Source organism: Cervus elaphus, chromosome 24 (assembly GCF_910594005.1).
Source record: "Cervus elaphus chromosome 24, mCerEla1.1, whole genome shotgun sequence".
In the NCBI taxonomy this organism is placed as follows: Eukaryota; Metazoa; Chordata; class Mammalia; order Artiodactyla; family Cervidae; genus Cervus; species Cervus elaphus.
In genome coordinates, this window is record NC_057838.1 from 71,407,327 (window position 1) to 71,434,992 (window position 27,666).

Below are 27,666 nucleotides of genomic sequence, written 5' to 3' on the forward strand. Positions count from 1 at the left end.
AGACTCCTAAAGTCTAGTTAGAACTCATGGTGCTGGAGATGAACCCTCTCAGAACCATGTGCTTTCCTACTCAGTCACGGGTTCACACAGCTCGGACTGTAGACTGTGGACCCCAGGGAGGCAGGGCTACAGACTCAGGCCAGCAGCTGGATCATTGGGACTGTAAGAGTCTCCCCACTTTGGGCAGACCCAGAACAGACCAAAGAACTGCTCCTGCCTTGGGCAGAGTGGGGAGTTGCTGGGACTCACTGGCTCTGCAGTACTGGCCTGCGGACTGTCCAGAGGCCCCCAGTGGCCCCGAAATGCCTTATGTGTGTTGGTCACTCAGTTGAGCCCGATTCTTTGCGCCCCCACGGACTATAGCTTGCCAGACTTCCCTGTCCATGGGATTCTCTAGGCAAGAATACTGGAGTGGGTAGCCACTCCCTTCTCCAGGGGATCTCTCCAACCCAGGGATGGAACCCAGGTCTGCCTGCATTGCAGGCGGACTCTTTACGTCTGAGGGGGAGTGGGGGGGCGGGGCGGTGGTGAGTCTCCGCGATCTAGCCCGGACCCCTCCCTGTTTACTGACAGGTGTGCCCCCCTGCCTTCATAATGCGTCACACGCAGCCTGTGGAGCGGCGGATCTCCACCCGAGTCAGCACTGAAGTCACCTTCGCCGGGCGGGCTTGTCGGAGCCCAGATCTCCGGGTCCGCCGCCCGGATCCTGCAGAATGTTTGCTTCTGTAACTAGTTCCCAGCACGTGGGATGCTGCGGCCCGGGACCACAATTGTCAGAGCCGCCCCTCTAGACTGTCAGGTTCACTCAGCAGTAAGAGGCAGGTAGGTGGTGCACGTGAAAAAATCAATCAGGAGAATGACGGAAATAGCAACAGGGGTGCAGACCCGGAAGGAAGCCCGCGCTTGCTGGGTGGGGCGCGTCCTCTTACAGCTCAGCCTGCCTGAGGCGCGGGCGCAGCCGGGAGGCCGGAGCCTTTGTGACGTCACAGCCCCGCCCACCGGGAGAATGGTTGCCATGGCGACGTAAACCGAAGGCCTGGGCTCGCGGAGCTCTGGGGCAGCAGCTCAGAGGCTTCGGAGCAAACGCCGGCGTGCGGAGCGGGTGGGTGCGCTGTGGACCTGGGCGGGAGCCGCGGGCGGGGTCCGGGCAGACATCTCGCGCGCCCCTCCAAGACCCTGTCGCAAGGCTCCCGGTTCCTTACTCATCGCATAGCCAGCCGTCTAGCAACCCCTCTTCCCTCCAGGCCCATGCACCCTCGCCACACGCCCGGACGGGCCAGACGTGGGTGTGGGGAGGCCCGGTCCTGCTACAAGCCGAATACCCCGATTCCTTTCGTGGAGGCTGCAACAGGCATGCAGCTGGAAGGGTGCAAGCTTTGGAGTCAAGGAATCTTGGGCGGGAGTCCGAGCCTCAGGCCTTCCTGACTGTGTGACTTTGGACAATTTGCTACTTTGTTTCCTCCTCTGCAAAATGCAGACTAGCTCCGCAAATAGTGAAAAAAAGCGCCGCGGTGGGGCGGAACGCTTGATGAGCCACCAAGCAGTGCCTCCCCTGGTCCTCGGGGAGCTTACATTCTAGGGGAGCTAGGCAATCGACCGTTGTTAAAGGGATACATCAGTTATTGGAGACTGGTCAAAGGGAAGAGGATGGGTGGTGGGAAGATGCTTCTGGGGAGGGGCGGGCCTGAGTGCTGGTCGGGAGTGGGAGGGGCCAAGGCTCGGGCGGGGGAGAGGAGGGAGGCGCGGCGGGTCGGAGCTGCAGGTGTCCTCCCCGTGGTGAGCCCTGGGCAGGTGCCGGCTGTTCTCAGCAGCCGTCGGCGGAGGGCGGGCTGCAGGCTGGCCCCACCCGGCTCAGATTCTGTCTCTCCCCAGGTTGGGAGTCTTCTCTAGCCGATGTCGGGTTTCTCAGTGCACGCTTCCTCCTCGGCGCCGATGTCAGAGAACCTGCCTCCTATGGTCTCCAAGAGCGTAACTTTCGACAGTAAGTGCTGGGCTGGGGAGGGCTTGCGCAGGGTCAGAAGCAGCCTTGGGGGGGCCTGGGGCGGCGGGTTCAAGGTGGAATCAAGGCGACAGCGATTCTAAGCCAGGCCACGGACCGGAAATCACAGGCTTTGCCAAGTTCCCTAGAAACTCCATGCTGTAATCCCTAGGGCTGCTGTAGCCAAGCCCCACCCCAGCCTGGGGCATCACCCCGAATTTATTGTTTCACAGCTGCCAGGACCATGAGTCCCAGGCAGGGATGCTTCCATTCTGAGGCAGGGAGGGGACCCTGTGTCCCGTGCCCTCCTGGCTTCTGGTGGTTTGCTGGCGACCTCTGGTGGTGTTTGGCTGGTAGAAGCATCACCTTCACTCCATCCTCACGTTCTAAGTGTGTGTGTTCCATTATTTCCCCTTCTTATTAAGGCTGTGCACACTCGCCCAGTGTGACCTCACCAGAGTTACATCTGCAGCCACTCTCTTTTCAAACAGGGTCGCATGCTATGGTGCTGGGCGTTAGGACTTCAGATCTTCAAAAGCATTCATTTGAGGGGTGAACACAGTTCACCGCAAGACAGGCCTCAAGGAGGATGCCACAGCGGAGATGGGGCTTGCTCAGCCTTCCTGCAGCCTCAGTTGCTGGCCAGCCCCTGCGCTGGAGGCCCGCACCTCCTCCCTAGGGCTCCCACTGAGTGGCCCTGGGGGTGGCCGCGGGGCTGAGGGGCAGAACTGGCCACACACCCTCTGCTTTGGTTTACTGGTCCTGATCTTCCGATTCCAAGGGGTGTTGAGAGCCCCCCTGTGAAACTCCACCTGCTTGGAGGCTCCTCTGCGTTCTCTCTCCCTCCAAGCCTGACACCCGCCATGCTCCCACCTTGCACACATCCACACAAATGCACGCACAGCCTGTCCTTTTCTCACACCAATGGCCACACAACAGAAACGCTCCCTGGGCCTTCTTCCCCATTAACCCGGATGCTGTGCAGGCTGTTCCTTATCAAACCTCGAGCTCCCGTAAACCTTTAGTGCTTCCAGCAAAGGCACTTCACGTGTGCAGCCACCAGTCTCTGTTGGTGGCTGCTGTCCATGGCTGCACCTGTTATGCTGTGTGCTTCACCCCCTCCCTCTTTCTCATCCGCTCTGCTCCAGAGTAAACTGAAAAATGAAGAAAGGTTGAACTGGGGTTACCAGAAAAAAGATAGCTTTGAAATGTTTACAGATAATAAAATAACTCTACATGCACTCACACAAAACAATGCAACATAATGGTGCTGTTGACTGAAAAAATATTCACAACCTACAAGTTCAGAATTATGTTTCATTCCCTGGGGATATTTGGGCTTCCTAGGTGGTGCTAGTGGTAGAGAACCTGCCTGCTAATGCAGGAGACTCAAGAGATGCGGATTCAATCCCTGAGTTCGGAAGATCCCCTGGAGTAGGAAATGGCAGCTCACGCCAATATTCTTGCCTGGGGAGTTTCATTGACAGAGGAGCCTGGCAGGCTACAGTCCATGAGGATGCAAAGAGTCAGACATGACTGAGCACACACGAAAGTTGAGTTATGTTTTATTCAGTGTGAATTTGTAGGACTTCAAGCCTGGGAGAAACATTGAGAAAACTGCTACAAGGAGGGGAGGAGAGGAGGGGGGTTATATAGAAGTTTTGCAACAAAGAGCAGGTAGTCTGAACATCAAAAGATTATTGTTAATTAAAGAAAACCAGATAGCCCGGATTAAGGCTATCTGGTTAAGGTTAAGGAGTTTCGTGCTTTTCCAAGTGTGGGAAGATGCAAGAGTCTGGGCTCACTGAAATCATTCCTTTCATGTGCCTTTCACTTCCTGGGGCCAGTGCCCTTCCTTTCCCACTGGGACTGGGGACAGGTGTTGCTCTCCTTCCTGGGTGCCCTGGAGGGCAGGGGGCACTTTAGACTGTGACTCCTTGTTTCTTGATGTAGCAAAAAACACTCCATTCTCAGAGGGGAGGGTGTTCTGGGCCACGAGCTGGGGATGAGGTGAGGTGCTGGAGGGAGAGGCAGAGGCCACTGTGGGCCAGTATGTAGCACCCTGTGGGCGTGGGGAGGACCGTTTGGCTCTGCTGGGATGATGGAGACAGCCCAGGTCTACGAGTGTGTGACTGGGGCACCATTCCTCCCACCTTGAGTGGGGTGGAGGTGGGGGATGGCCACAGCTCCATCGAGACACGGCTAGTCCGTGCCCTGGCATAGAGGGCAGAGGACCTCGGTGGGGAGCTTGGCCTGGCAGAGTGGCTGGCCACACGAGTGGAACCCAGGCTCCCCAGGCAGGGCTGCAGGACCCCTGCTTCTGGGAGACATGGCCTGTGGCTGGTCGCTCTGTCTCTGGGGCTCCTGGCATCCAGGCCAGAACCCACTTGAGCCTCTTGGGTCCAGGGATGGATTGTGGGGGAGTGATCACTGAGTGAATGGTGGTATCTCCTGAAGGCAAGACTGGAGGGGGCGAGGGGTCATTCCTGGTGAAGGAAGCTCACTGCCAGGCTCTAACCTTAGCAGGCTGGGGGGGGGGTTGCTCCCCCATGTCTGCCCCGCGCTGGGGACCCCCAGCCCCATGTGTAGGCGTCCCTTCCCCCATCCGCTGCTGACTGTAGGGGTGGGGCTGGATGCAGTTCTTTACTTTGGTGATTTAGGAAACATGGTTTTAAGCGACTCAGTCTTAGTCTGGGGAGCTGCAGAATCGGGCTGTCCGAAGCCCGGGCTGGTGGCCATGTGTGGGTGCGTGTGCCCTGTGCCTGACACTGTGCTGGAGTGCAGAGGTCAAGGGCACAGCGGCAGGCCCGCTCTCGGAGGGTTTGGGAGAGTGACCTGCTGCTCTCCTCTCTGGTCTTCGGGCAGACCAGGCAATCTCTGCACAGAGTGTCCCCCTGGCCCTCCATGAGCTTACTCATTGAGCCACCTCCCCACCCCACCATCCAGGGCTTTCCTGGGGCGCCCGCACTTCCCCCCCCTCCTCTTTCCCCAGCTTTATCTTCTAGTAGCCCTGGCCCCCTCCGCCGGCCAGTAGACTGTCAGCTGCCTGAGGGCTGGGGGCTCTCTGTTTGCCTCTTAGGCTGCTGTCTTTTCCAGAACCCGGTACACAGAAAACCTGCAATGAAATTCTGTCAGGCTGCAAGCTTTCCCCAAGGGTCAGGACCTTCTGCCACTGCTTTCCAACGCCATGCTGAGTTCAGATAGAGTGTTTAGACGGGGACGGAAGAAGCAAGACTGTGCTCACAGATGACGTGATCCTGTATGTGGAGAATCCCTGAGAAAGCTCTGTGCACTCATAAATGAATGTAGCAGCATGGGAGAACACAAGACCAACACTCAAACATGAGTTGTGTTTCCATATTCCAGCCATGCACAGTCCAGCTTGGGAATGAACGGGCAGTTCCATTCACGATGGCATTGAATAGAACAGATATCCAGGAAAGGGGTGATGTCGTGGGAGATGACCAAGCAAGAAGACCCAGGAGTCAGTCTCTCCACCAGAATGACTCTCCAGCAGGCAGGCGCTGTCAGAACCCCGTACAGGAACTCTGCAGCTTCCAGGAGAGAAGTTAATGCCGAGGCGGGAGGATTCCGGGGGATTCTGGCATTTTGTGGCATGGCTACCAGCCTCCAGCCTCCAGTCCAGTGGCAATGGGGAGGGCGGCCTGAGTTCCTGGTGTGGCTTGCTGGTGCCAGTGTTGCAAGGAGAAGTCAGTTCTGACTCCATGTTGGAACTGTTTCTTTGACTTGCTTTCCGTGACTTTTCCTATTATCATACGGAATAGCCTGCCTCAGAGAATCCTGCCCCTCTGCCTGACTGTTAAACAAGTGCCTTGGTTCAGAACTCTGTCCACCTGTGGATGGCAAGGAAGAAACGGAGACATCCCCCTGCCTGAGGCTTGCCATTCTAGGAGATGTTTGCAAGATTAATGGCCTTTTCACGTTGCTTCCTCATCTCCTGTCATCTCTGATCTATCTAAGAACCTGGCATCCAGACCCCATTGTGTTGTTCATTTGCTCAATTGTGTCTGACTCTCTGCGACCCCATGGACTGCAGCACACCAGGCCTCCCTGTCCATCACCAGTTTCTAGAGTTTGCTCAAACTCACGTCCATCGAGTCAGTGATGTCATCCAACCTTCTCATCCTCTGTCATCCCCTTCTCCTCCTGCCTTCCCAGCATCAGGGTCTTTTCCAGACCCCACAAGATGTTTATTGTGAGGTGCTAGCCTACTGTCATCTTGATCTGCCTGCTCCCTGATTCCCGCAGCCCCTTGTCTCTCAGGTTCTTTGGGCTCTTGTGCGACAAGCAGAACTAGTTGCACTTGGAAACACCAGGGTGGACAGCAAGGGTCGTCCTCCAAGTTGGGCTGTCTGATTGCTGAAGGGCCACACACAGGCTGGAGCCACTTCCCTGCCACTTCTGTTGGCGGGAATTTAGAAACGGGACACCTTCTCTTGCTTTGGAGCCGGAGTCTTAAGGAAATCTTTTTTACAGATTTATTTATAGATTTATTTTTGGAGAAAACCCAACCCCCATCGCAGCCCCATCGAGGAGCACAGACGCACGCCTTTCTCTCGTGGCACCTGGGCCATGGGAGTTTCTGGAGGGCAAGGGTGCCCAGGGGTTTGGGGCAGGTGGGCGTTGGGCCCAGCCTCGCTGTCGCCACCTCCCATGTCTCGGTTTCCTTGACAACTGAGAAGCAGCAGTGTCTCCCGAGTCTTGTGGGGACCGCTTCAAAGCTGACTCAGGCCCAGGGTGGGGTGAGCTCCCGCAGTCCTGGACAGGTGGCACGGGGGAGATGCTGGGAAGAACCCAGACGAAGGGAGGGCGTGTGGGCAGGTGCCATGGCGGCGAGAAAGGCACCTCGAAGAGGGACACGGAGTCCGCACAGTGGGCCTCAGGGGTCAGGGCCTGGGGGGCCGTGGGGTCTGGTGAGGACAGGTGCTGAGCGGAGGAGGAGGGCCTGGCCGTGGGTCTGGGGACGCTCGAGGCCCCGATTTTGCTGAGCTCCAGGCCCCTGTAGGGCCTCTGGGGGATGCATGGTGAGTTGTGCAGCGTTGGGGGGGTTCAGTGCCAACGCGGGGCCATCTCCACAGACCAAGTGGCCAGCGGGCGACAGCAGCCACCTGCCTGCTCTCTTCCTTTGTTGCCTGCCTGCCTCAGAGGGTGCCGTGGTGTCAGCTGACAGGGGAACGGCAGGGAGGGGGTCTCCATGTCTTCCACTGCAGCCCCCGGAGGCCTGAGGAGGCTCCTAGCAGAAAGGTTGGCTGGGCAGGCATCAGAGGCTCAGAGCCTGTGGCCTCTGTGAAAAACCGTCCTGCTCTGTCCTTAGGAGCAAAGGGGAGGGGTGCCCAAGGGGAGTCACAAGATGCCTTCATGGCTCAGGCACGTGTGCTGGAGCTTCTGTGGCCCTTTTTTTGCTCAGTTCTCAAAACTTCCTGGCAAAGTCAGTATAATCACCCCAGGTGTGGGAGCTCGGGGTCATCCGGCAGTGAGACCCCAGGGCTGGAGCCCCGAAGCCTCCCTGGCCTGACGCAACGTGCATAGCTGTCACAGGCTGCTGAGTCTTGCGCTGTGGCTGCCACTTCTGTGTCTCCCCAGAGCATGGCCCAGAATCCACGGACAACAGTTCTTCAGTCACTGAAGAAAAGACGAAGCGTGCGAAAAAAGGCAAAGGTAATTCTGGACCTGGGAGTGCAAGTCCTGTCGTGGGAGGCAAACGCTCACCCTCAGGCCCCAGATGGCCTCAGATGTAGCTTCTGGTGGGAAAGACAGTGAGAAAAGGTTCTGTTTTCATTAGAAATTGGATTACTGAAACCTGAAATAACAGGAATGTAAGCAACAAAGTAGGATTTATTTTTCCTCCAGTAATGAGAAGTGTGGGAGGCAGGCCAGGGCTCTGTGGAGCTCTACCAAAATCAGTCCTACAAAATCTTCCAGGTGACCAGGTTCTAAGTCTGTCTGCTCCAGCATCTTTACTTTCGGGTCTTTCAACTATAAGTTTGTTGCCTAGTCATAGAATGGCTGTGGCAGCTCCAGCCGTCACATCTGCTTCCAGACAGGGAGAAGGAGGAAAGGGAAGGGCTAACGCAGCCATCCTTGGGAAAAGATCTTCCCCGGAAGCCCCACCCAACCGTTTCTTGCCATACTCCATTTGTTGTGGGGCCATCAGTATCTGCAAGGGAGGCTCAGAAATGCAGCTTTTCAGGGAGCCGCAAGGTTGCCACCTGTTAGGAGATAGAAAGGGATGCATCTGGCAGCACATGCCTTGTCCTCTGGGCCCTGCTGTGTCTTCCACGCCTTGGCTTCCTGGATTCCCTCCTGATTCCTTGGCTGTCCCCACCCCCAACCCGGCCCCACAAGCCAGTCTGCCCCTCCTGCAGAGGTGTGCAGCTCTGAGCATGTTTCCTGAGCCTGTCCTTCCCTGGCCAAGCTCCCGCCCTGGGGTTGGGCTTCCCCGTCCACCCTGCCCACCCCCACTTCCTCTTTCTTTTAGTTATCAAAATCCAAACCTGCCTAGTCGAGACTGAAGGTCAGTGAACTCGTGTGCTCATCACCAGATAGGAAGCAGACAAAATTTTGCGTTTGCTTCACCTACCCTTCTTCTCTTTTTTTGTCTTTGCCAGAATATTTTACTGTTTCAAAGTTTGTTGTTTTTTTGCAGTGTAGTTGGTTTGCACTGTTGTGCTGCATGCACAGTGACTCAGCTATACACGTACATACATTCTCTTTTGTGTTCTCTCCATTATGGTTCATCACAGGGTATTGACTATCTGGGCTCTACAGTGAAAGTGTTGCTCACTCAGTCATATCCAACTCTTTGTGACCCCAGGGACTGCAGCCCGGCCAGGCTCCTCTGTCCATGGGATTCTCCAGGCAAGAGTACTGGAGTAGGTTACCATTTCCTCCTCCAGGGGATCTTCCTGACCCAGGGATCAAACCTGCATCTCTTACATCTCCTGCATTGAAAGGTGGGTTCTTTACCACTAGTACCACCTGGGACGCCCTTTCTTGGCTGCACTGGGTTTTAGCTGGGCACACGAGATCTTTTGTCTTCATTGTGGCATGCAGGGTCTCTAGTTGGCAGCACGTGAACCCTTAGTTGTGGCATGTGGGATCTGGTTCCCTGACCAGGGTTCGAACCCGGGCCCCCTCCATTGGCAGCACAGAGACTTAGCCACTGGACCACCAGGGAAGTCCTTGTGGCATATGTGAGCTGCCACGTCTAAGTGATATCATAAGGTATTTGTCTTTTTCATTCCAACTTCACTTAGTGTGATAATCTCTGGTTGCATCCACATTGCTACAGATTTTGCCAGGATAAACTCCAGATGTTATTTCATTCCTACAGTGTGCATTTTTCAAATATCAGGATCTTTCTCACACGCCCAGAAGCAGTTAACCAGACCATCATCAGATTTACCCAGTTGTCTCAGGAATGTCTTCCCCCAGAAGATTTGTTCTCATCCAAAGACAGTTGAGATCTGAGCACCTTCAGTCTTGTTTAACCAAGCAGAGTGGCCTCCCTGTCCTTTTCTTCTCTGTGCTTCACTGGTGGAGAAATAGCATTACTTATCCTATGGCACCTCCCTGTGGTGAACACATCTGTTCCCTTCCTGGTGGTGTCACTGAGGCTGTTTCTGTGGGTCCTGCATTTCCTCTGGCTCAGCGTTAACCAGGATGCCTAAGCGGGCCCGTGTCTGCCTGTGTGTGCACAGACCGCTTCCCGCTAGGCTCTGTGCTTTCAGCGGCCTCCCTGGGAGCCACCTTTGAGCGGTGGGCTCAGCCTGACTCCGCATTGCCGATCCCAGCTGTTCTCCTGACAGTTTCTTCTACCCATGATGCTTGCATTGAGCTGAGCATGACATTAGGGGCCAGAGGTATGCATTGTGGCTTGTCTGTCTGTCTTCATTGAGGTACCATTCCTATGCAGTGCAATGACAAACCTCCAGGTTACAGTTTGATGCATTTTGATAAATGTGTACAACTCGGTGTACAGCCTCCACCCTGTTTGCCGTCTAGAACGTTTCCCTCCTTTCTCCCGAGGATGGCCGATGGCCTGCTGTCCCCATCAGTTCAGTTCAGTTCAGTTCAGTTCAGTTGCTCAGTTGTGTCCGACTCTTTGCGACCCCATGGACAGCAGCATGCCAGTCCTCCCTGTCCATCACCAACTCCCGGAGTTTACTTAAACTCATGTCCATCAAGTCGGTAATGCCATCCAACCATCTCATCCTCTGTCATACCCTTCTCCTCCCACATTCAATCTTTTCCAGCATTAGGGTCTTTTCAAATGAGTCAGTTCTTCGCATCAGGTGGCCAAAGTATTGGAGTTTCAGCTTCAGCATCAATCCTTCCAATAAATATTCAGGACTAATTTCCTTTAAGATGGACTGATTGGATCTCCTTGTAGTTCAAGGGACCCTCAAGAGTCTTATCCAACACCACAGTTCAAAAACATCCATTCTTCCACGCTCAGATTCCTTTATAGTCCAACTCTCACATCCATAACATGACTGACTACTGGAAAAACCATAGCCTTCTTGCCACTGGCCATCTGCTGGGCACCCTCGGAGCCCCTGAAGCTCCCCTTCTGTCCTTGCTCATCTCCCCACCGGTGACAGGGCTTCACTGGTGGCAGGAACTCCCCTCCCTTCAGCCTCCCCAGAGTACAGGTCCTGTCCCCCTCCTCTTCCTTCCTTCTTTCATCCTGCCTGGTCATCCTGCCGTGGGATCCTTTCAGGTGTCTGAGGTCCTGGCTGGTTCAGCAGGTGCTCTGTGACAACCCTTCCATTTGCACGTGCATTGTACAAACGCATCGCTGATGCATTTGTGGGGAGAGATGGACTCTGCATTGTCCTCCTCGTCCACCACCTGCTTTTCTGAGGCTGTTTCCCCCACGCATACTGGGAGGACCAGAACTGCTGCTGGGATGTTAAACTTTAGAACTTGTCACTGAACATCTACCAGAGCGACTATTCCAGCTCACAGCCCACCACCAGGTGTGAGGGCTCCGGTCACTTCACGCTGCTCCAGCCCTGGGCACTAGCCCTTCCTTTCTGGGTTACCTGGGCCACTGGGCATGCGTTAGCATCCCGTGTTCCCCGTGACCAGCGAGAGGGACGAGCTGTGTTTACGGGGTATTGATGATTCTGTGCTATGAAGCACCTGCCTTCTGCCCACTTTTCTACTCTGTTGTCTGTTTCCTTATTTTAATAATTCCTGGGCTTCCCTGGTGGCTCAATGGTAAAGAATCTGCCTGCTAATGCAAGAGATGCAAATTTGATTCCTAGGTCAGGAGGGTCTCGTGGAGAAGGAAACAGCCAATCCATTCCCGTATTCTTGCCTGGGAAATCCCATGGACAGAGTCCATGGGGTCACAAAGAGTCAGACACAACTAAGCATGTACAATTTTCCTTTTACTTTGAAGATTTTTCTTAAAAATGATGAACCCTGTTTCTTCTAAATCGAGGGTAGTAGGAAAACAATTATATTTTTAGGCTGTTAGGTTGGAGCCCTCTGGGTTCCATTTTCTCTGACATCTGGTGAGCTGGGCTGTGGGAACATCTCTCTTATGCCTGGGAAGGGGGCAACAGGACTGGGGTCCTTGGCAGCCCCAACCTCCCAGCATCCAAGCACTCTGTCCTCCCTGCTCCCGGTGGCTTCTGCAGGGATGAAGCTGCTTTGCTGGCCTTCCCACCCCCCGCAGGCAGGTGCCGCACACTCCAGGGTCAGTTGGTTGCATCGCTTACAAAGGGCAGGTGGAACTTCTCTTCCTTATGGCCTTGAGGTTCCTGAGACTAAACGCGAGGACAGAGGGCCAGGAATGTAGCAATATCTGAGACACAGGAAGGTCTGTGTTCACATGGTCTCTCAGATGCCAGGGACGGAAGCTAAACAGGCTAAACCAGGCAGGTAAGTTTATAGAGCTGGGAAGTCCAGGCGCAGACATCAGGCACAGCTGGATCCGAGAGAGTGTCTGCTGTTTGTGCATGCTTTCGTGTGTGCTCCTTCGCTGGGCGGCGGGGACGCCGGGACCCTGGAGGCACAGATAACCCCTGGTTCTCTAATGGGACCTCTCTCTCCCCAGCGTCCAAGACTGTTCCTGACCAGCCCGTGAATCCTTTCCACCTATCTGGGGATGTGGACTTCTTCTTGCTCAGAGAACAGGAGCGGAACAAGTCTCTCCTGGTGAGCGTCTGGGGGAGCCTGCCCGCCTTGGCCAGAGCGCCGGCCCCTGGCATTCTCGCTCTAGGACAGTCGGCGGCTCACACTGCCTGTGAAGGCGCCTCGACTCCACCTGGCCCCAGGTCTCTCATCCTACTCTCGTACCAGTGTCACCACCGCCGTTCCTGGGCTCTTGTCAGGGGGACCCCCAGGGAGTGTCTGTCCCAGAGCCTTAGCCAGTGTGCCTTAACTTCTGCGGAACCTGGTATAGACGCCATCCCCTCCCGACACCCTCTCTGACCCCCAGACCCTAGGAGACCCCCCACATGCTCTAGCCTTGGACTTCTTGGGAGCCAGACATGTGCACACACATGTGCACACACACACATGTGCACACACTGCATGTGCGCACACACACATGTGCACACACTGCATGTGCACACACACAGCTGCATCTCTGCAGCGCTTGGGAGTCCCAGGATCAGCCCTGTCTCCCAGCACACACTGTGTCTGCACGCCAGCAGAGTCTCTTTCACCCCCATGTGCCCAGCTAGTCCCACCCCGCCAATGCCCTGCAGTATGACGGACCTCACCCTGCCAGGCTGAGGGGACTCACCCAATGAGCCATGTTTCTGGGACACGTGGTCAGAGGCACAGGCATGGCCAGTGTCCCGGGCTCCCTCAGGGGCTGCCTGTGTCCCCCCAGCTCAGGGCTCACCCTCTGAGATCCCTCAGGCAGCGGCTCCTTCTGCCACCCTGACCAAGACTGAGGACACTCGGGGATGGATAGGTCCTCTGGCTCCACCCCAGACCTGGTCAGGATTCCATGGGTGCCAGTCACGCTCCCACTTCCCGCCTGGACGGAGGGGTGACAGACCCTGAGCCAATCTGAGCGGTGCTCGAGGTAGCGCACCTGCACATGCATGCACACACATGTGCACACATGCACTGTCACGCTCACACACTCTTAAACACACAGACACATGTGCATACCCCCGCACATGAGCACACACACTCACACACATGTGTACACTCATGCACACTCATGCACACACTCACACACCCATACATGCACACCCATGCACATGCACACACATTCACGCACAGAGACACTCACACACCCATACATGCACACACTCACCCCACCCCCGCCCGAAACACACTTCCCCTTCATCCAGCAGCAGCACAGCCTGGACTTCCTTCTCCCAGCCTGGACCGGCCTCAGGGAACTTCTGCCTTCCTTCAGGGCCCCCTGCCCGCCCTTAACACCCCACCCCCTAGCACAGCCCCAGCCTCCTCACACTGAGGAGCCTCCCAGTGCCCTCAAACTGCAGACCTTTTCCCACTGGAATCCTCGCAGGTGACACTTTCCTAGTTTTATTGTACCAGGATGCACAAATCAGGGCCCACCACACATTGGAGGGGAACAGGCGTTGTTACTGGCAGGACCAGCGGGATGTCGGATTTGACCGGGGGAAGTCACATGCAGGCTCGAGCCAGCAACATTCCCAGGGCCTGGGCAGCAGGAGGGGTGGACACTAGGTCACTGGGAAGAAAGCCGCCCACCCCACCCTGTCCTGAGATCCCCCCCAAGTGAAGGGTTGGGGCGCTGCAGATCCCCAGTGACCCCTAGCCCCAGGTCACCCCCAGTAAGTAGTGGGCTTCCTGATCAAACCTGAAAACTCTGAGGATCCAGCTTCTCTGAGCCTTGGTTTGTCAGATTTAGAAATCACAGCCCAAGACACTCATTTAAGTGTAACCTTTGGACAGACAAGGCAGTGAGCATGTCCCTGCACCCCTGGACTGGAATCGCATCTGACCAGGGTTCTCCAGTTCCTCCGGTGCCCTGCCTGCCTGCACCCTGTTCTCCGCAGGGAGATGCCCCTCACCCTGAGCGCTTCCTCCCTGCACAGAGCACACACACGGGTCCCCACACCCCTCCAAGTGTGCGCCTCTGCCTGTGTGTGCCGCCTGACACTCTGCAACCCCTACGGGACAGGCGGCGGGGAGGGTCAGGCGCGGTCTGTCCATTCCCGCTGACCCTGTCCTCCCGCCCGCCTCCCGCAGGACCGGGAGCAGAAGAAGAAGCTGCGGGTGCACGAGAAGATGACCTACTCATCCAAAGTGTCCGCCAAGCACACCAGCCTGCGCCGTGAGCTGCAGCTGGAGGACGAGACAGAGGATCAGGAAGAGCGAGCTGAGCAGCTGCGCAGCTTCCACGAGCAGGTGGCCTGGAAGCTCGCCATGACCCGAGGTGCGCCCCGTCCCCCGCCCCACGGTCCCCAGCCCTGGTCCCCAGGCCCACCTTTGCCCTTCCTGTAGGAGCAGTGCTTTTAGCGGGCTTGAGCCATGCGGGGCCGTGGTGCGGGGTGTGTGTGTGTGGTGGGGGCAATGGGTCTTCCTTATGCCCAACCTCTGCCTCCCAGGCCCCAAAGGTCAGTTCCAGATGGACTGCCAACCTAGCAGCCTTTAAAGCCTGGCGTTGGTGCCGTCGGAATGCTGACCTGCACCGCGAGTGCAGGCTTCACTGTGTATCAAATACAGGCATCTCCCTTGGCTTGTCTGTCCTGGGCAAGTCAGCTTTATCCTGCTGCTGCCTCTTCTGCTAACTAGCCTTGTGGGTCCTGGGATTCAGCGTCTTCACACACTGCACGTAGTGAGAGGGAGCTGTGTGTGTGAGCTGTTGTTATTTTCATCACCCAGTAAGACGTCTGAAGGGCTTCCCTGGTGGCTCAGATGGTAAAGAATCTGCCTGCAACACAGGAGACCTGGGTTTGATTCCTGGGTTGGAAGGATACCCTGGAGGAAGGCATGGCAACCCACTCCAGTAGTCTTGCCTGGAGAATCCCATGGACAGACGAGCCTGGTGGATGGGCTACAGTCCATGGGGTCACAAAGAGTCGGACATGACTGAGGGACAAAACAAGGAAGTCTGAAGTACTAAACATATGTATCAGTGTTCTACTGATGAAGTATAAACCAGTAAGCTTGAAAGAACCAGTTGAGGTCAGAGTCCTGGACCCCTTCGGCTACAGAGGCCCTGAATGTGACCATGGAGAGACCCTAGCCTCTGCCCCGACACCGAGGCTTGTGATGCGGGTGGGAAGCCTTGAACATCTTTGACGTGTCGAGTGTGGAGCTCTGCCTGTGTCTTGTCTCTGCCGCCACCGCCCATTGTTGCTAAGACCTGGGAGCAGCAGGGGGCATCTGAGTGGGCAAGACTGGACCCAGCATGTCTGACTTCCTTGAGGAGCTCAGGACGGCCAGGCGAGGTGTCTCGACTTAAAACAGATCTCCTGGACCATAGCATGTCCTTCTGGAAAGGAGCGGGTTTGAGGGACAAGGCCAAGAGCCCACAGTTGCATCCACAGTGGGGGCGCCCCAGCCCGTGCTCTCAGAAAGGGTGGGAAAGAGGCCCCATGGGCCTTGACCCCAGCTGCGATGCCTCGCTGCTTGTGCTCCAGAAGGCAGCCCTGATGCCCACCCCAGCTTCCTCCCACCCGGCGGAACCCTGCCAGAGCGGACTTAGCCTCTGGAGGCTTGCTTGAGCTCAGATGGTCAGTCGCATCCAATTCTTTGTGACCCCGTGGACTGTGGCCCACCAGGCTCCTGTGTCCATGGGAGTTCCCAGCAATAACACCGGAGTGGGTTGCCATTTCCTTCTTCAGGGGATCTTCCCGACCCAGGGATCAAACCTGTGTCTCTTGCATCTCCTGCCTTGGCAGGTGGGTTCTTTACCGTTAGTGCCATCTGGGAAGCCTTGCTGGAGGCTTAGGGTGCCCCAGCTAGAGATCTTGATGCCCTGTTTTCTCTCTCACCACCCCATCCTGTTACTGTCCTGGCCAATAGACATTTCATCATGACATCCAGCCAGGTGAAACTTCCGGGGTGGGGTGTCCAGAGCCTCATTCTAGGGAGAAGGGTGCTACAAGCAAGAGAGACTCAAGTCAGACCCAAGGAAGGACTTCCTACCTGGCCAGACTCCAGCCATGGAGACTGCTCTGTATCTGCACAGCCTGGAGGCAGAGCTTGCTCCGTCGTGGTCCCTGTCATGACCCGGGCCTCAGGGTGGGCGTAGCGCACCGCCTGACTCTGGGTCCCTGGCCACTGCCTGAGAGGGTCGCTCCCACTGCCCGCCCGCCCCCAGATGCCTCATGCCTCTCCCTGCAGAAAAGAAGCTGGAGCCCAACGACATCAACAGCTACGTGGACCAGAACCGGCAGATGTTTCTCATCCAGGTAGGCTGGCTGCCCCGTGGGCCCTGCGCCCCATCCCTGTGGGGCCTGCATGATGCTGCACCCTCCCTCAGTACGCCCTGGACATGAAGCGGAGTGAGATCCAGCGGCTGGAGAGGCTGGCGGCCCAGGAGGAAGCCGAGCTGGAGCGGGCGGAGAAGTTCCTAGAGAAGGACGCGGCCCTGTTCGACGAGTTCCTCAGGGAGAATGACCGCAGCTCTGTGCAGGCGTTGAGAACGTGAGCCCCAGGCCTGCACGCCCACCACTCCCCCAGCCCGCCTGCAGCGGCCATGGACAGACCCCTGCCCTCAGCTCAGGCCCCTGCTTGTCAGCTCCCCCACCTGCAGCCCTGACTGAAGGCAGTGTGGATGCTCCCCTGAGCCCCCTCCTCTCCGCCCCCCTCCCCCAGAGCTGACAAGGAGTCCAAAGCCAAGATGGAGAAGATCCTGGAGATTCGTGAGCTGACCACCCAGATCATGAACATCAAGAGGTGAGTTCAGGGGGCGCACTGGCTCCGCTGTGCCCACCAGCGTGTCTCCCAGAGCCCAGGGAGCTCCTCATGGCACACAGCTCTGCACCTGATCCTGTCCGGGAGCCCCGGCCCTGCGGGTGACCGAGGCCGGGACACGGGGAAGGGCTCACCCCAAGGTCCCTCTGCCCCAGGAGTGGCGGGGACTGGGGGACTGAGCTGTCCTGTCCCGCAGGCCGGCCCTCTCGCCCGCGCACAGGGTCCGGGTCGCCTCCCCTCCAAGGGACCCAGGGATGGAGCCTGACCTTGCCCGTTCCCTCCTGGGTGCAGCGAAATCTCCAAATTTGAGGACATGCTGCAACAGTACAAGGTCTACAAGGACTTCCTATACAAGCTGTCACCCAAGGAGTGGCTGGAGGAGCAGGAGAAGAAGCGCTTGGCTCTTAAACAGGCCAAGGAGGTGGTGGAGGCCTTCAAGGAGAGCCTGCTGCTCTCTGTGGGGGACAGAGGTAGCAGGGAGGGGTGGGTTCACCCGTGTCCCCTGGCCAGGCCTCCCCATCCCCCAGAGCCACCCCCAACCCCCACCGCTCAGCCCACACACTCTGGGAGGTTGGCCAGCTCTCCGAGCAGTCCTACCGCTTGGGGAGACCCCAGGCGAGTGCCCGGGACCCTGAGCCTCTCCTGGCTTCCCACAGGATCGGAGACCAAGGGCAAGCTGAGCTCCAGAGGTATGTGGCAGCCCCCGGCTGGAGGGGCCCTGCTCTGAGCTCGGGGGGGGGGGGGGTGGGCAGGTGGACAGCCCCCCTCTGCTTCCCCCAGAGGGGCAGAGCCCGAGGAAGCCCGCCAAGCTCCTGCAAGTGATGCGGCTGCGCCAGGCACTGTCCGCCACTGTCAGCCAGCAGCAGGGCACCCTGCCCAGCGTGTCCAGCGGGGTGGAATCCGAAAGGTGAGTGGGCGTGGGGAGGGGGTGATGGAGGAGACTGGCCTGCTGGGTGGCGGCCCCCAGCAGCGCCAACTCGGGGTGCCTGGAACAGGGGTGAGGCTGAGGAAGGGCCGTGTCCAGCCTGGAGGGTCTAGAGTTCAACGTAAGCCTGAGAATCAAGGTGTTTCCTGAGCAGACACTTACGTTTGTGTCATTTGGTGAACTTGAGCTTGGGGTGGCCCACGTGGGTGCTGGTGGGACAGTCACAGGTGCACGGAGGAGGCAGCGGGGGGTGCTTGGGAGAGGACCCTCCTGCCGCGAACTTCAGAGCCCAGCATGCTGGCCAGGGGCTGGCAGAGCCCCTGCGCCATGAAAGGGAAGCAGGAAGTCTGGATTTTCATATAGAATTTCCCAAACTTTAATTGTGACAGTTATTTTCAAGTCTTATGGAAAACACGGCTGGACCAGATCCAGCCCAGGTGACTCACCCCGTAGCCCCTGCAACACTCCCTCAGGGACCACCGAGCCACCCTGGGACCTGTCCTGAATGTCTTCCTGTGATTCCCTGACATCCCGCCCTCCCCCCCACATGCCGTGATGACTGACCACAGGACAGGCCTGCTCCACTGCCACCTCTGGGGCCCCCTGCTCCTCCAGCGCCATCACTGTGCACCCCAGCCTCTCCGGGCGGGCTGCCCACGAGGTGCGGAGGGGCAGGGGCGCCTGGCAGCCAGGCAGGGCTGCACCCTGGCTCTGCCTCGAGTCCCCGCCCTGGGGTCCGGGGCTGCATAGGCCGGAAAGTTTCAGCAGGGCGCTGACACGATCAGACTTGGATCTTGTACCTTTTTCTCTGATTTCAAGCGCACAGGCCAGGCACGTGTAGAGGTTAGCTCTGGTCCTGTAACCCCTCCGGGCCGGGCTGTGGTCTCCAGCTCCGGGGTCGGATGTGCGTGCCTCCTCTGGCGAGGTGCCCTCAGCCTTGGAGCTCCCGGCAGCAGGGGAGGTCCCTGGGAGCAGAGGTCTGGGACCTCCGCCTGCCAGCCCTGTGATCACGGCCACTCTGCACATTTGGGCAGGTCACAGGCTGTACAAGGCACTTGGCCAGGAGGGCGAGTTGGAGCTAAAGTCCAGCCCGGCCCCAGGCTATGTCCTCTTGGAAGGAAGAGTCTCAGAAGGGCACCTTCCAGGCCAAGAGTGCCCTTGGGCAGGTGACTGGCTTTCTGAGCGGCAGGTTTCTCCTGTGCCGATTCAATGGCATCTGTGTGCATGCGGCTTCCCTGGTGGCTCAGATGGTAAATCTGCCTGCTGATGCAGGAGATGCAGGTTCAGTTCCTGGTTTGGGAAGATCCCCTGGAGGAGGAAATGACAATCCGCTACAGTATTCTTGCCTGAGAAATCCCATGGACAGAGGAGCCTGGTGGGCTGTAGTCCACGGGGTTGCAAAGAGTCAGACACGACTCAGTGACTACACAATAAAATCAGTGTGCATACAGGTTTGAGGCACAGGCCTGGCGAGCGTGCTAGCTGTCGGCAGGGCCCTGTAATGCCAGCTCTGCACTTCAGGAAGGCTGGGCTGGAGTCTCTGAGGTCTCGGCCCAGCCTCCTGCAGCTGCAAGCCGGCCTCACCAGCTCAGGGGACGGCAGAGCCTGCATGTCTGCACAAGCTACAGGCTGGGAGGGGTGACGGAAGCTGGACTGAGGTCGGCCAGGTTCCCCCAGTGCTTGCAGCCCTCACAGCCCTCCCTGTGGCCGCTGGGCTGTGATGTCCAGCAAGGTCCCTGACATGTGGCCTGAGTGTCACAGCAGCTGTGAGAGTGGCCAGCGATGACCTGTGCTAAGGAGGGAGCAGGGCAGGGAAGGCCCAGGTGTGAGGGAGAGAGTGGGGACCAGGGAGGGGCCTGGAAGCGGGAGCCATGGGTCTGAGGTCGGGTTGGCTCCTGGATCGCAGCAAGGAGCTGCTGGGGCTGGCAGCCTCGAGGTGGGAACCGCGCTTTATTCTAACTAGAGTGAGAGGGACTGACCGGGCACCGTGTGACCGCTGGGGGCCGAGAGGAGGCTGGAGCCACAGCCTCGGCTGCCTGGGGGACAGAGGATGGGACGAGGGCTGGTTGGGGAGGTGCCCCAGGCCCCGACCCCATGTCCCTGCAGGTCCAGCTCCACCCTCCCTGTGCAGGATGACCTCGACAGTGATGATGGGGAGGTGAGTGCCTCCTGCTGGCAGGGCTGCAGAGCCAGGCCCACTGTCCGCGGGCCTCACCCGGCTCTGCTCACAGGAGCTGGAGCTATACTTCACGGATCCGCAGCAGCTCCTCGACGTCTTCACGAAGCTGGAGGAGCAGAACCTGTCCCTGGTCCAGAACACCCAGGAGATGGAGGAGGCCCTGGAGGAGCTGAGCTTCACCCTGAAGAACACCCAGACCCGCATGTAGGTCTCAGGGAGGGGTCTGCTGCTGGGCAGCCCATCCTGCCCTGTCCGTGGTGCTGGCCCTGCGGCTCTGGGGAGAGGCTGTGTCCTCTTGGGCCAGGAGCTGAGATTCAGAGTGGGCCAGGCAGGTGGAGCCCTGAGGGGCTGACCTCTCCCCACCCTGGAGCAGCCTGCAGCCGGAAGGGGGCATCTTCACAGACACCCCCCAAGGTGGTTTTGTAATGATTATTTTACTGGCTCAGCAGCAAAGAATCTGCCTGCAATGCAGGAACTGTGGGTTCCATCCCTGGGTCAGGAAGATCCCCTGGAGGAGGAAATGGCAACCCACTCCAGTATTCTTACCTGGAGATCCCCATGGACGGAGGAGCCTGGTGGGCTGCAGTCCACGGGGTCGCAGAGGCCGACATGTCTGAAGTGACTGGGCACACGCACATTCACTTTACTGATGATTATGATGACGAGCGTTGTTATTTGTTATTTAAATTAGTAATATGACCCGAGCTACTTGACTCTCCAGCCTTCATCATGTAGTGTTTTCTGCCCAGCATTGGCTCAGAGTAAGTTTTCTAGAACAGAAAGAGGCGTCAGTTTTATTGCTGACACCAATCCCTGCAGAGCCCGTTTGGGCAGGGTCCGGCTCCAGGTGAGGCCAGCTGGGAGCAGGGGATCACCTCTTTACTCCCGAACCTTGAGTAAGCACCCATTCTGAATCAGGCCGGGGTCTGGGCCCTTCATGAATACGGTAAGCCCTGCCCCATGAGCTGGCAGCCCAGGGGAGCCAACTTAGATGTGCGCAGATTTGCCCTGTGCTAGGACTAAAGTAAAGAGTCCTGTGAGGAGGAGGTTGAAGTGGAGGTTGGCGGCAGATGGGAGAGGGTAGGGGAGGCTCCCAGGGGAAGGTGTCCTTTCAGCCACGGACTTCCTGAGTGATGGGACACCACAGGGAATCTTGGGGGAAGAGGGAAGCATGTGCAAAGGCCCTGATGGAGCCAGCCCACAGCTTTGACTGTGTGTGTGCTCACGTCCTGTTGACTGACATCCTGCCTTGGATAATTTCCTACCAAGAGTCTCCAGAATAATGCCAAAACATGAGCTCTCAGGAAAGATTGTGTTTCCTGCCAGTGCAGGAGATACTACAGACTCGGTTTCGATCTCTGAGTCGGGGAGACCCCCTGGAGAAGGGAACAGGTACCCACTCCAGTATTCTCGCCTGGAGAGTCCCATGGACAGAGCAGCCTTGAAGGCTCCAGTCCATGGGGTCGCATAGAGTCGGATGTGACTGAGCACACACACAGTGTGGAAAAGGCATCATTTTATCCCAAATACCTGGGAAAGAAATAGAAGAACAAAATTACCTGCCCCCCAATCTGGTCCATGTAAAAGGGGTGCTGGCTGCAGGGTCACTCTCGTGTCCAGGCACTGGACGTAGAGGAAGCTCTAAGGAACAAGCTGGATTCCTGGCAGTCATGCACTGCTAGGAGATGTACTGCTGACTCTGCAGTGGGCACTCAGCATTGAGGGGAGGTCCGGCCTCTGTTCTTATCCTGGGTGACCTGCTTGCCCCCCATAAGGGCCCAGGCCCAGAGGGAGGGTGTGTGTGAGCTGCAGGTGGCCCCCCTGGCTACCTGCCTCTGAAAGCCTGGGAGGGCTGGCCAGACCAGCTCCGCCCCCCTCACACTCAGGCTCCCAGCCTCAGCCCCACAGCCATGGGGCTGCAGCCTGGAGGGCTGCCAGGGGGCGGAGGCCTGCACCCGGCACCCGTGCTCGTGACAGAGGGCAAAGGAGCAGCTCCCGTGGCACTCTGCCTAAACACAGGAAAATGTCGGTAGCTCTGTTTACCTGGGTGGAGCCTCAGAACCACCATAGGGAAAGGGGGACCTCTAGACCCCACAGGCACAGCTGGCTGAGTGACCAATGTCCTGCTCACTCTGGTCAGGACTGGCATGCCGCTGCCCACACTGGCCAGACCCATGCCAACTGTAAGAGCCAGGGTTCCTGCTCCAGAAACCCCAGCAGACAATGCATGTCTGCCATGAACACGAAAGACTTAAGAAAAATTTAATATGTTTCATATAAAAGGTGATTGTTGCAATCCTATTCCTAGTGAAAGTGAAAGTCGCTCACTCGTGTCCAACTCTTGCAACCCTGTAGACTATACAGTCCATGGAATTCTCTAGGCCAGAATACTGGAGTGGGTAGTCTGTCCCTTCTCCAGGGGATCTTCCCAACCCAGGGATCGAACCCAGGTCTCCTGCATCGCAGGTGGATTCTTTACCAGCTGAGCCACCAGGGAAGCCCCTAAGAGGATTAAAAACTTGGGCTCGCAAAACCCTGTCCAGTGAATGTCCACAGCAGCATTGTTCCCAAGAGATTAAAGGCAGAAACTGCCTGATGTCCACTGAAGAATGACTCTGGCAAAGCCTGGTCTCCCCACGGTGGGTTGTAAGAAGAAACGAGGCTCTGACCAGACACGTTTCAGGACAGACAGGCCTGAAAACACAGTGCTGAGTGGAAGAGCCAGACACAACGGGACAGACGTCACGTGGCTCCGTGCTTATGTCCAGGAGAGACGAGCGGAGGGGGCGGGCGAGAGTGACTTCTCTCCAGTTAATGACACTGTCCTGAAATTAGATTATGATGGTCATGAAAAAAATTGGACATTTATGGTGAATTATATACCTCAATATGGCAGGTTTTGGTTTTCCCCTTTTTTTTTCTTTAGCGTGGATTGTTAAAGATGTTAGATTTCCCCTGCATCTCACCAGGGCCTCTGAGGCTGGGGCTCTTGGCCCTCAGCGTGCGGCAGGGCCAGCAGGCTCAGAGGTGCCGGTGTCCCTCAGGGACCGGGAGGTGAACCAGCTGAAGCAGTGGATCACCACGCTGAGGATGTCCATCGCCAAGGAGGAGGAGACGGCTGCGGAGCTGGAGCTCAAAGCCCGCGTCTTCCATTTTGGCGAGTTCAAGGGTGATCAGGAGGTAGGGCCCCCAGATGGGCAGATGGCAGCGATGGGGCACATGGCCATAGCCCCAGTGGAGGGTGGAGTCATCCCTGCCAGAGGGGCCCAGACCGCGGGAGAGCCAGCCCGGAGGCACGTGGTTCTCCAGGGCTGCCATGGTCCTTGCCACTCGCCAGGCTCTGGGCTTGATCCATGGGCACCGCTGGACAAGGCCCTTGGCCCCAAATCAGAGCCAGCCATATGTTCACGCCCCGTGAATGGGCAGCTCCCCAACACCCCTCCTCTCTCCCTCCTTCCTTCCGTGAACTCATCTTCTTCTTAAACCCTCAGTGTGTCCAGAAGTGACCCTTCAGGGAGGCAGGCAGGCACGTCCCCAGCCAGGCCGGGAGGGTGAGAGGACTCAGCAGAGCCCACGGGTCCGGGGCCTGCACCCAGCTTCCTAGTTCATTTGATTGCTGTTGAGAGTCTCCTGCTGCCGGGCACTGGACCAAGTACCCGGAGCCCCAAGAGCGGGCTGGGCATCTACCCCCAGGCTACCGGGCGCCAGCCGTGCCCTCTGCCCCCTGCCCCTCCCCCCACCCTCTTGGCCACCCCAGGGGATAGGGTTGTCATGTCTTCTGAACATCAGAACAGGCTGAGAGAGGGGAGGTCGTCTAGCCCAGCACTACAGAAAGCAGGTCACAGAACGTGGTCCTGGGGGGAGCTGAGGTCAGCGCAGGGGCAGAGTAGGTCACGGGGCCTCAGTGGGCACCCTGGGTCCAGGCAGGAGCCCCAGCAGGTGCTGGGACTCAGGATCTGGCTGACCACAGAGGCCCAGGGCACGGCCCTCTGCCCAAGAGAAGCCCGAGTGTCTAGCTCTGTGCCCCCTGACTTCCCGAGCATCCCCTGCCAGCTTGGCAGAGCCCTGGGAGGTCAGCCAGCTGAGGCGTGGGGGCAGCCTGGGCCCGCACGGCTCTGCTGGAGGGAGGCCTGCCCGCCTCACAGGACAAGCTGCTGGAGAGTCTGAACTGCAAGGTGCTGGATGTCTACCGGCACTGCGTGGGTGGCCAGCAGGAGTCCAGCCTGGGCACCGTGCAGATGCTGGCCACCATCGAGCACCAGCTGGACGAGCTGCTTGAGAACCTGGAGCGCGTGCCCCCGGCCCGCATCGAACAGGCCGAGAAAGCCAAGGAGAAGGAGAGGCGCCTCCGGTGCGTGGGGAGGTCCTGCACACCCCTGCCAGCTCTGGGCTGGCCCTGAGGACAGGGACACATCCCGGGGCTCCCCACTGGGAGGGGGCGTCTGGGGTTCAGATGGGGCCACAGGCTCAGCCCAGTGGGAAGTTCCCTCCACTGGGAGAGGCACGTGGTGGCGTTAGGGACCTTGGGAGCAAAGTGATGGGCGACCCCCCCCACTCCCGCACCCCGCCGCCAGGGAGAAGGGACAGCGAGAGGCACTTTCCCGGCAAAGAGCTGTACTGCCCGAGCCCAGGGAGGAAACGGCCAGCCTGAGAGCTGCTGAAGGGGAATCAGCAAAGGGTGTGCCCCATGGGCCCGGTGGGGTGCAGGCCAGTTCCTGGTCACCTGGGTCATTCGGTCCCAGCAGAGTCCTGAGGCACGGCCATCTGTGATCAGCCATGTCTTTCCCACACACAAGGGCTCTCCCCCTGGGTCCCCAGACCCTGCTCAGGCAGGCAGTGGACAAAGGTTTGGTGGCCTCAAGTACAGACAGGAGGACTTGGGACTACTGACCTTGCTGGGGCCTGGGCTTTCCAGGGTGGAGATACATCAGTGACCAAGGAGGGGAAGCTAGGAACCTGGGCCTCCGGGGGGAGATGAGCCCCGAGTCAGGCCCTCCCAAGCAACCAGCGCCAGAGCCAGGCCCTGACCCAGCAGGGAGGTGGGATGGAGCGGCGTCGAGGCCTGAGGCTGCGTGGGGAGGAGCTGGTGGCATTCTCCGGGCCTCTGGTTGTTAACCTCGACCCTCTGCACCCAGACTCCGGGAAGAGAAGGCGAAGCTGCAGAAACAGCTGCAGGAGGAGCGACTGCTGCGTGCACAGGCGCGGGCCCAGGCCGAGGTCAAGAAGAAGGTAAGCGAGGCCCCAAGGAGGTGTGGCCCGGGGGCGTGGCGGCCCTGAGGGGCGTGGCAGTCCAAGAAGGTGTGGCAGTCCCGAGGAGGCGTGGCAGTCCTTAGGGGCGTGGCCCCAGAAGGCGTGGCGGCATCGAGGGGGCGTGGCTGGGAGGGCTCCTGGCTGTAGACCCGCCAGGCCTCGCCCACTTTTGTAGACACACTTGCTGAGGTCCTGGGGGAGACGGGTCACCAGAGCAATGTCAGGGTGGAGCCAGGGCCCCCATTCTCAGGCCTGCCCCCCCCCCCCCCGCCCCTGAGGACCTACTTCTTCGGGGCACCCTCCCAACCCTCCCTAGGAGCACTGGTGCCCACAGCTCAACGCCCCCCTGGGATCCCACCTACATTCCAGTCAGACCCCAGGCCAAGGTCCCCCAGCCACTGCGTCCCCTACCCATAGCGTACGGGTCAGAGTAGCCACTGGCCTGATGGACTTGTGGTCCCTAAAGAGTCCTGATCCTGACCCTGGCCCAAGGACCAATGTGGACCCTGCAGGGTCTCTCCTGATCCTCATGGCCAGAGAGATGTCCCTTTAGCCTGGCGTCTCCCGAGTTTCCAGGTGCCTCCTTCCTCCCCCACCCCCACTCACCCAGGGCCAGCACCCTGGCATGCAGGCCAAATAGATTTCCCTACCCCAGCCCTCTCGGAGGCCCTGGCCCGCCCGCAGACCACACATGACCTCAGCCACCGGAGAGGCTGTGCTGGGCCTGGGCCGGGGGCTCCCGTGCACTCAGGGCAGGTGTCCAGGACTCCACCCGGGTGCAGTGAGGCTGAGGTGCAGGCTCATGGCATCTGCTCCCCGCAGCGGGGCAGGAGGCTAGTGTGCCGATCGCGGCCACCCGCCCTGAAGACCAAGGAGCAGTCCAAGCACGAGCTGATGGACAAGGACAGGGAGGAGCAGCTGTTTTTCTTCACGTAGCGCGCGGGCCTCCTGCTGGCTGAGCAGAAGCAGACCGCGGCGTGGGGAGCAGAGGCAGAGCCTGCACCCCAGCACGGGCCCCTCACCCCCCACGCTGTGCCTTCAGACTCACCTGAAATAAAAGCTGTGTCGCTTGGGTACCTCCAGGCCTGTCTCAGGAGGCAGACACAGTAACAAATTGTCAGTCTCCTCTCATTTGTCACTTAAACCAGGAAATGATAAGGGATAGAGGAAGAGATGGTTAGATGGCATCACCGACTGAATGGACTTGAGTTTGAGCAAACTCTGAGAGATAATGGAGGACAGGGAATCCTGGTGCGCTACAGTCCATGGGGTCCCAAAGAGTCAGACGTGACTTCGTGACTGAGCAACAATGATAAGGGATGAGCCCATTTGGATTTCCTGTCAGTCAGCTGCTAAGACAGACGTCCTGCGGTGACTGGGGTGGGATCAATTGCAGTTCTGCACAAGGTGAGATGGGAGATGTTAACCTGAGATGACGGGGTAAAAACTCCAGTATAAACTGAGGTGATGTGTGGGATCCACCCTAGATACACCCTGGGATCTTCTTCAGCTCCACCCAACGCTGATGGGCTGTAGGATGACTCCTAGTTGCCAAGGAACTCAAGTGTGGGAAGAAGCACTGTTACACTTGAGGTGAGATGTGGGCTCAGACTCAGGCTCTCTGAGACTAGTCGTGAAGTTCATTCATTTTGTGCCTGAGGGATGTAGAGGATCGTCTGTAGGTGGGAACTGAGTGGAGGTGTGGGGTCAGCCCAGCTCCACTGTGAGGTGAGGTGTGGGGTAGCCCCAGCTCTTCAGTGGGGTGAGGCGTGGGGTCCACCCAGCTCAACTGTGGGCTGAGGTTTGGGGTCATTCCAACTCCACTTTGGGGTGAGGTGTGGGATCAGCTTCAAATCCTCATGGGGTGAGGTGTGGTGTCCTCCCCAGTTCCACCATGGTGTGAAGTGTGGGGTCAGCCACCAGGTCCATTGGGTCTGAGGTGCAGGGTCAGCCCCCAGCTAAACTGTGGGGCGAGGTTTGGGGTCAGTCCCAAGGCCCACCCTGGGATGAGTGGTGGGGTCAGTCCACAGCTCCACTGTGTGGTGAGGTGTAGTGTCAGCCTGCAGCTCCACCGTGGGTTGAGGTGTGGGGTCAGCCAACATGTTCACTGTGGGGTGAGGTGTGGGTTCATACCGAGCTCCACTGTGGTTTGAGGTGTGAAGTCCACCCCAAACTCTTCTGTGTTGTGAGGTGTGGGCTCCTCCCCCAGTTCCACCATGGGATGAGGTGTGGGGTCAGCCCTCTAATCCTCCAGCGAATGAGGTGTGGGTTCCTCCTTCACCTCCTCCTTGGGGTGAGATGTGGCATCAGCCCCCAGCTCCACGTGGGGTGAGGTGTGAGGTCAGCCCCAGCTCCTCCGTGGGATGAGGTGTGGCGTAAAACCTCTTTCCACCATATGATGAGGTGTGGGTTCAGTCCCATCTC

General features: G+C 58.3%; 1 protein-coding gene across 5 annotated transcripts; it reads left to right on the plus strand.

Annotated features, from left to right (window-relative positions):
- Positions 1-736: 736 nt before the first annotated feature.
- Positions 737-26,347, plus strand: CFAP100 (cilia and flagella associated protein 100). 5 transcript variants are annotated; one of them, XM_043886948.1, is made up of 17 exons: positions 737-822; positions 1,873-1,981; positions 7,583-7,657; positions 12,069-12,169; positions 14,213-14,399; positions 16,316-16,383; positions 16,455-16,618; positions 16,790-16,870; positions 17,180-17,358; positions 17,545-17,577; positions 17,669-17,795; positions 19,920-19,971; positions 20,045-20,196; positions 23,037-23,172; positions 24,138-24,343; positions 25,128-25,221; positions 26,065-26,347. In XM_043886948.1, the coding sequence occupies exons 2-17, from the start codon at positions 1,894-1,896 to the stop codon at positions 26,176-26,178; spliced, it is 1,857 nt and encodes a 618-aa protein (XP_043742883.1). In that variant the 5' UTR covers positions 737-822; positions 1,873-1,893; the 3' UTR covers positions 26,179-26,347. The 5 variants fall into 5 exon arrangements, with proteins under 5 accessions (XP_043742883.1, XP_043742885.1, XP_043742882.1 ...); XM_043886947.1 differs by lacking the exon at positions 737-822 and adding an exon at positions 1,018-1,102; XM_043886949.1 differs by lacking the exon at positions 737-822 and adding an exon at positions 1,745-1,776.
- Positions 26,348-27,666: the final 1,319 nt, after the last annotated feature.

Excerpts from the sequence above, each read along its gene's own strand:
- CFAP100 (XM_043886948.1), top strand. The coding sequence starts at position 1,894 with ATGTCGGGTTTCTCAGTGCACGCTTCCTCCTCGGCGCCGATGTCAGAG. Across the intron at positions 17,359-17,544 it reads GCTCTCTGTGGGGGACAGAG|GATCGGAGACCAAGGGCAAG; the intron begins GTAGCAGGGAGG and ends GGCTTCCCACAG. Across the intron at positions 20,197-23,036 it reads AAGAACACCCAGACCCGCAT|GGACCGGGAGGTGAACCAGC; the intron begins GTAGGTCTCAGG and ends GGTGTCCCTCAG.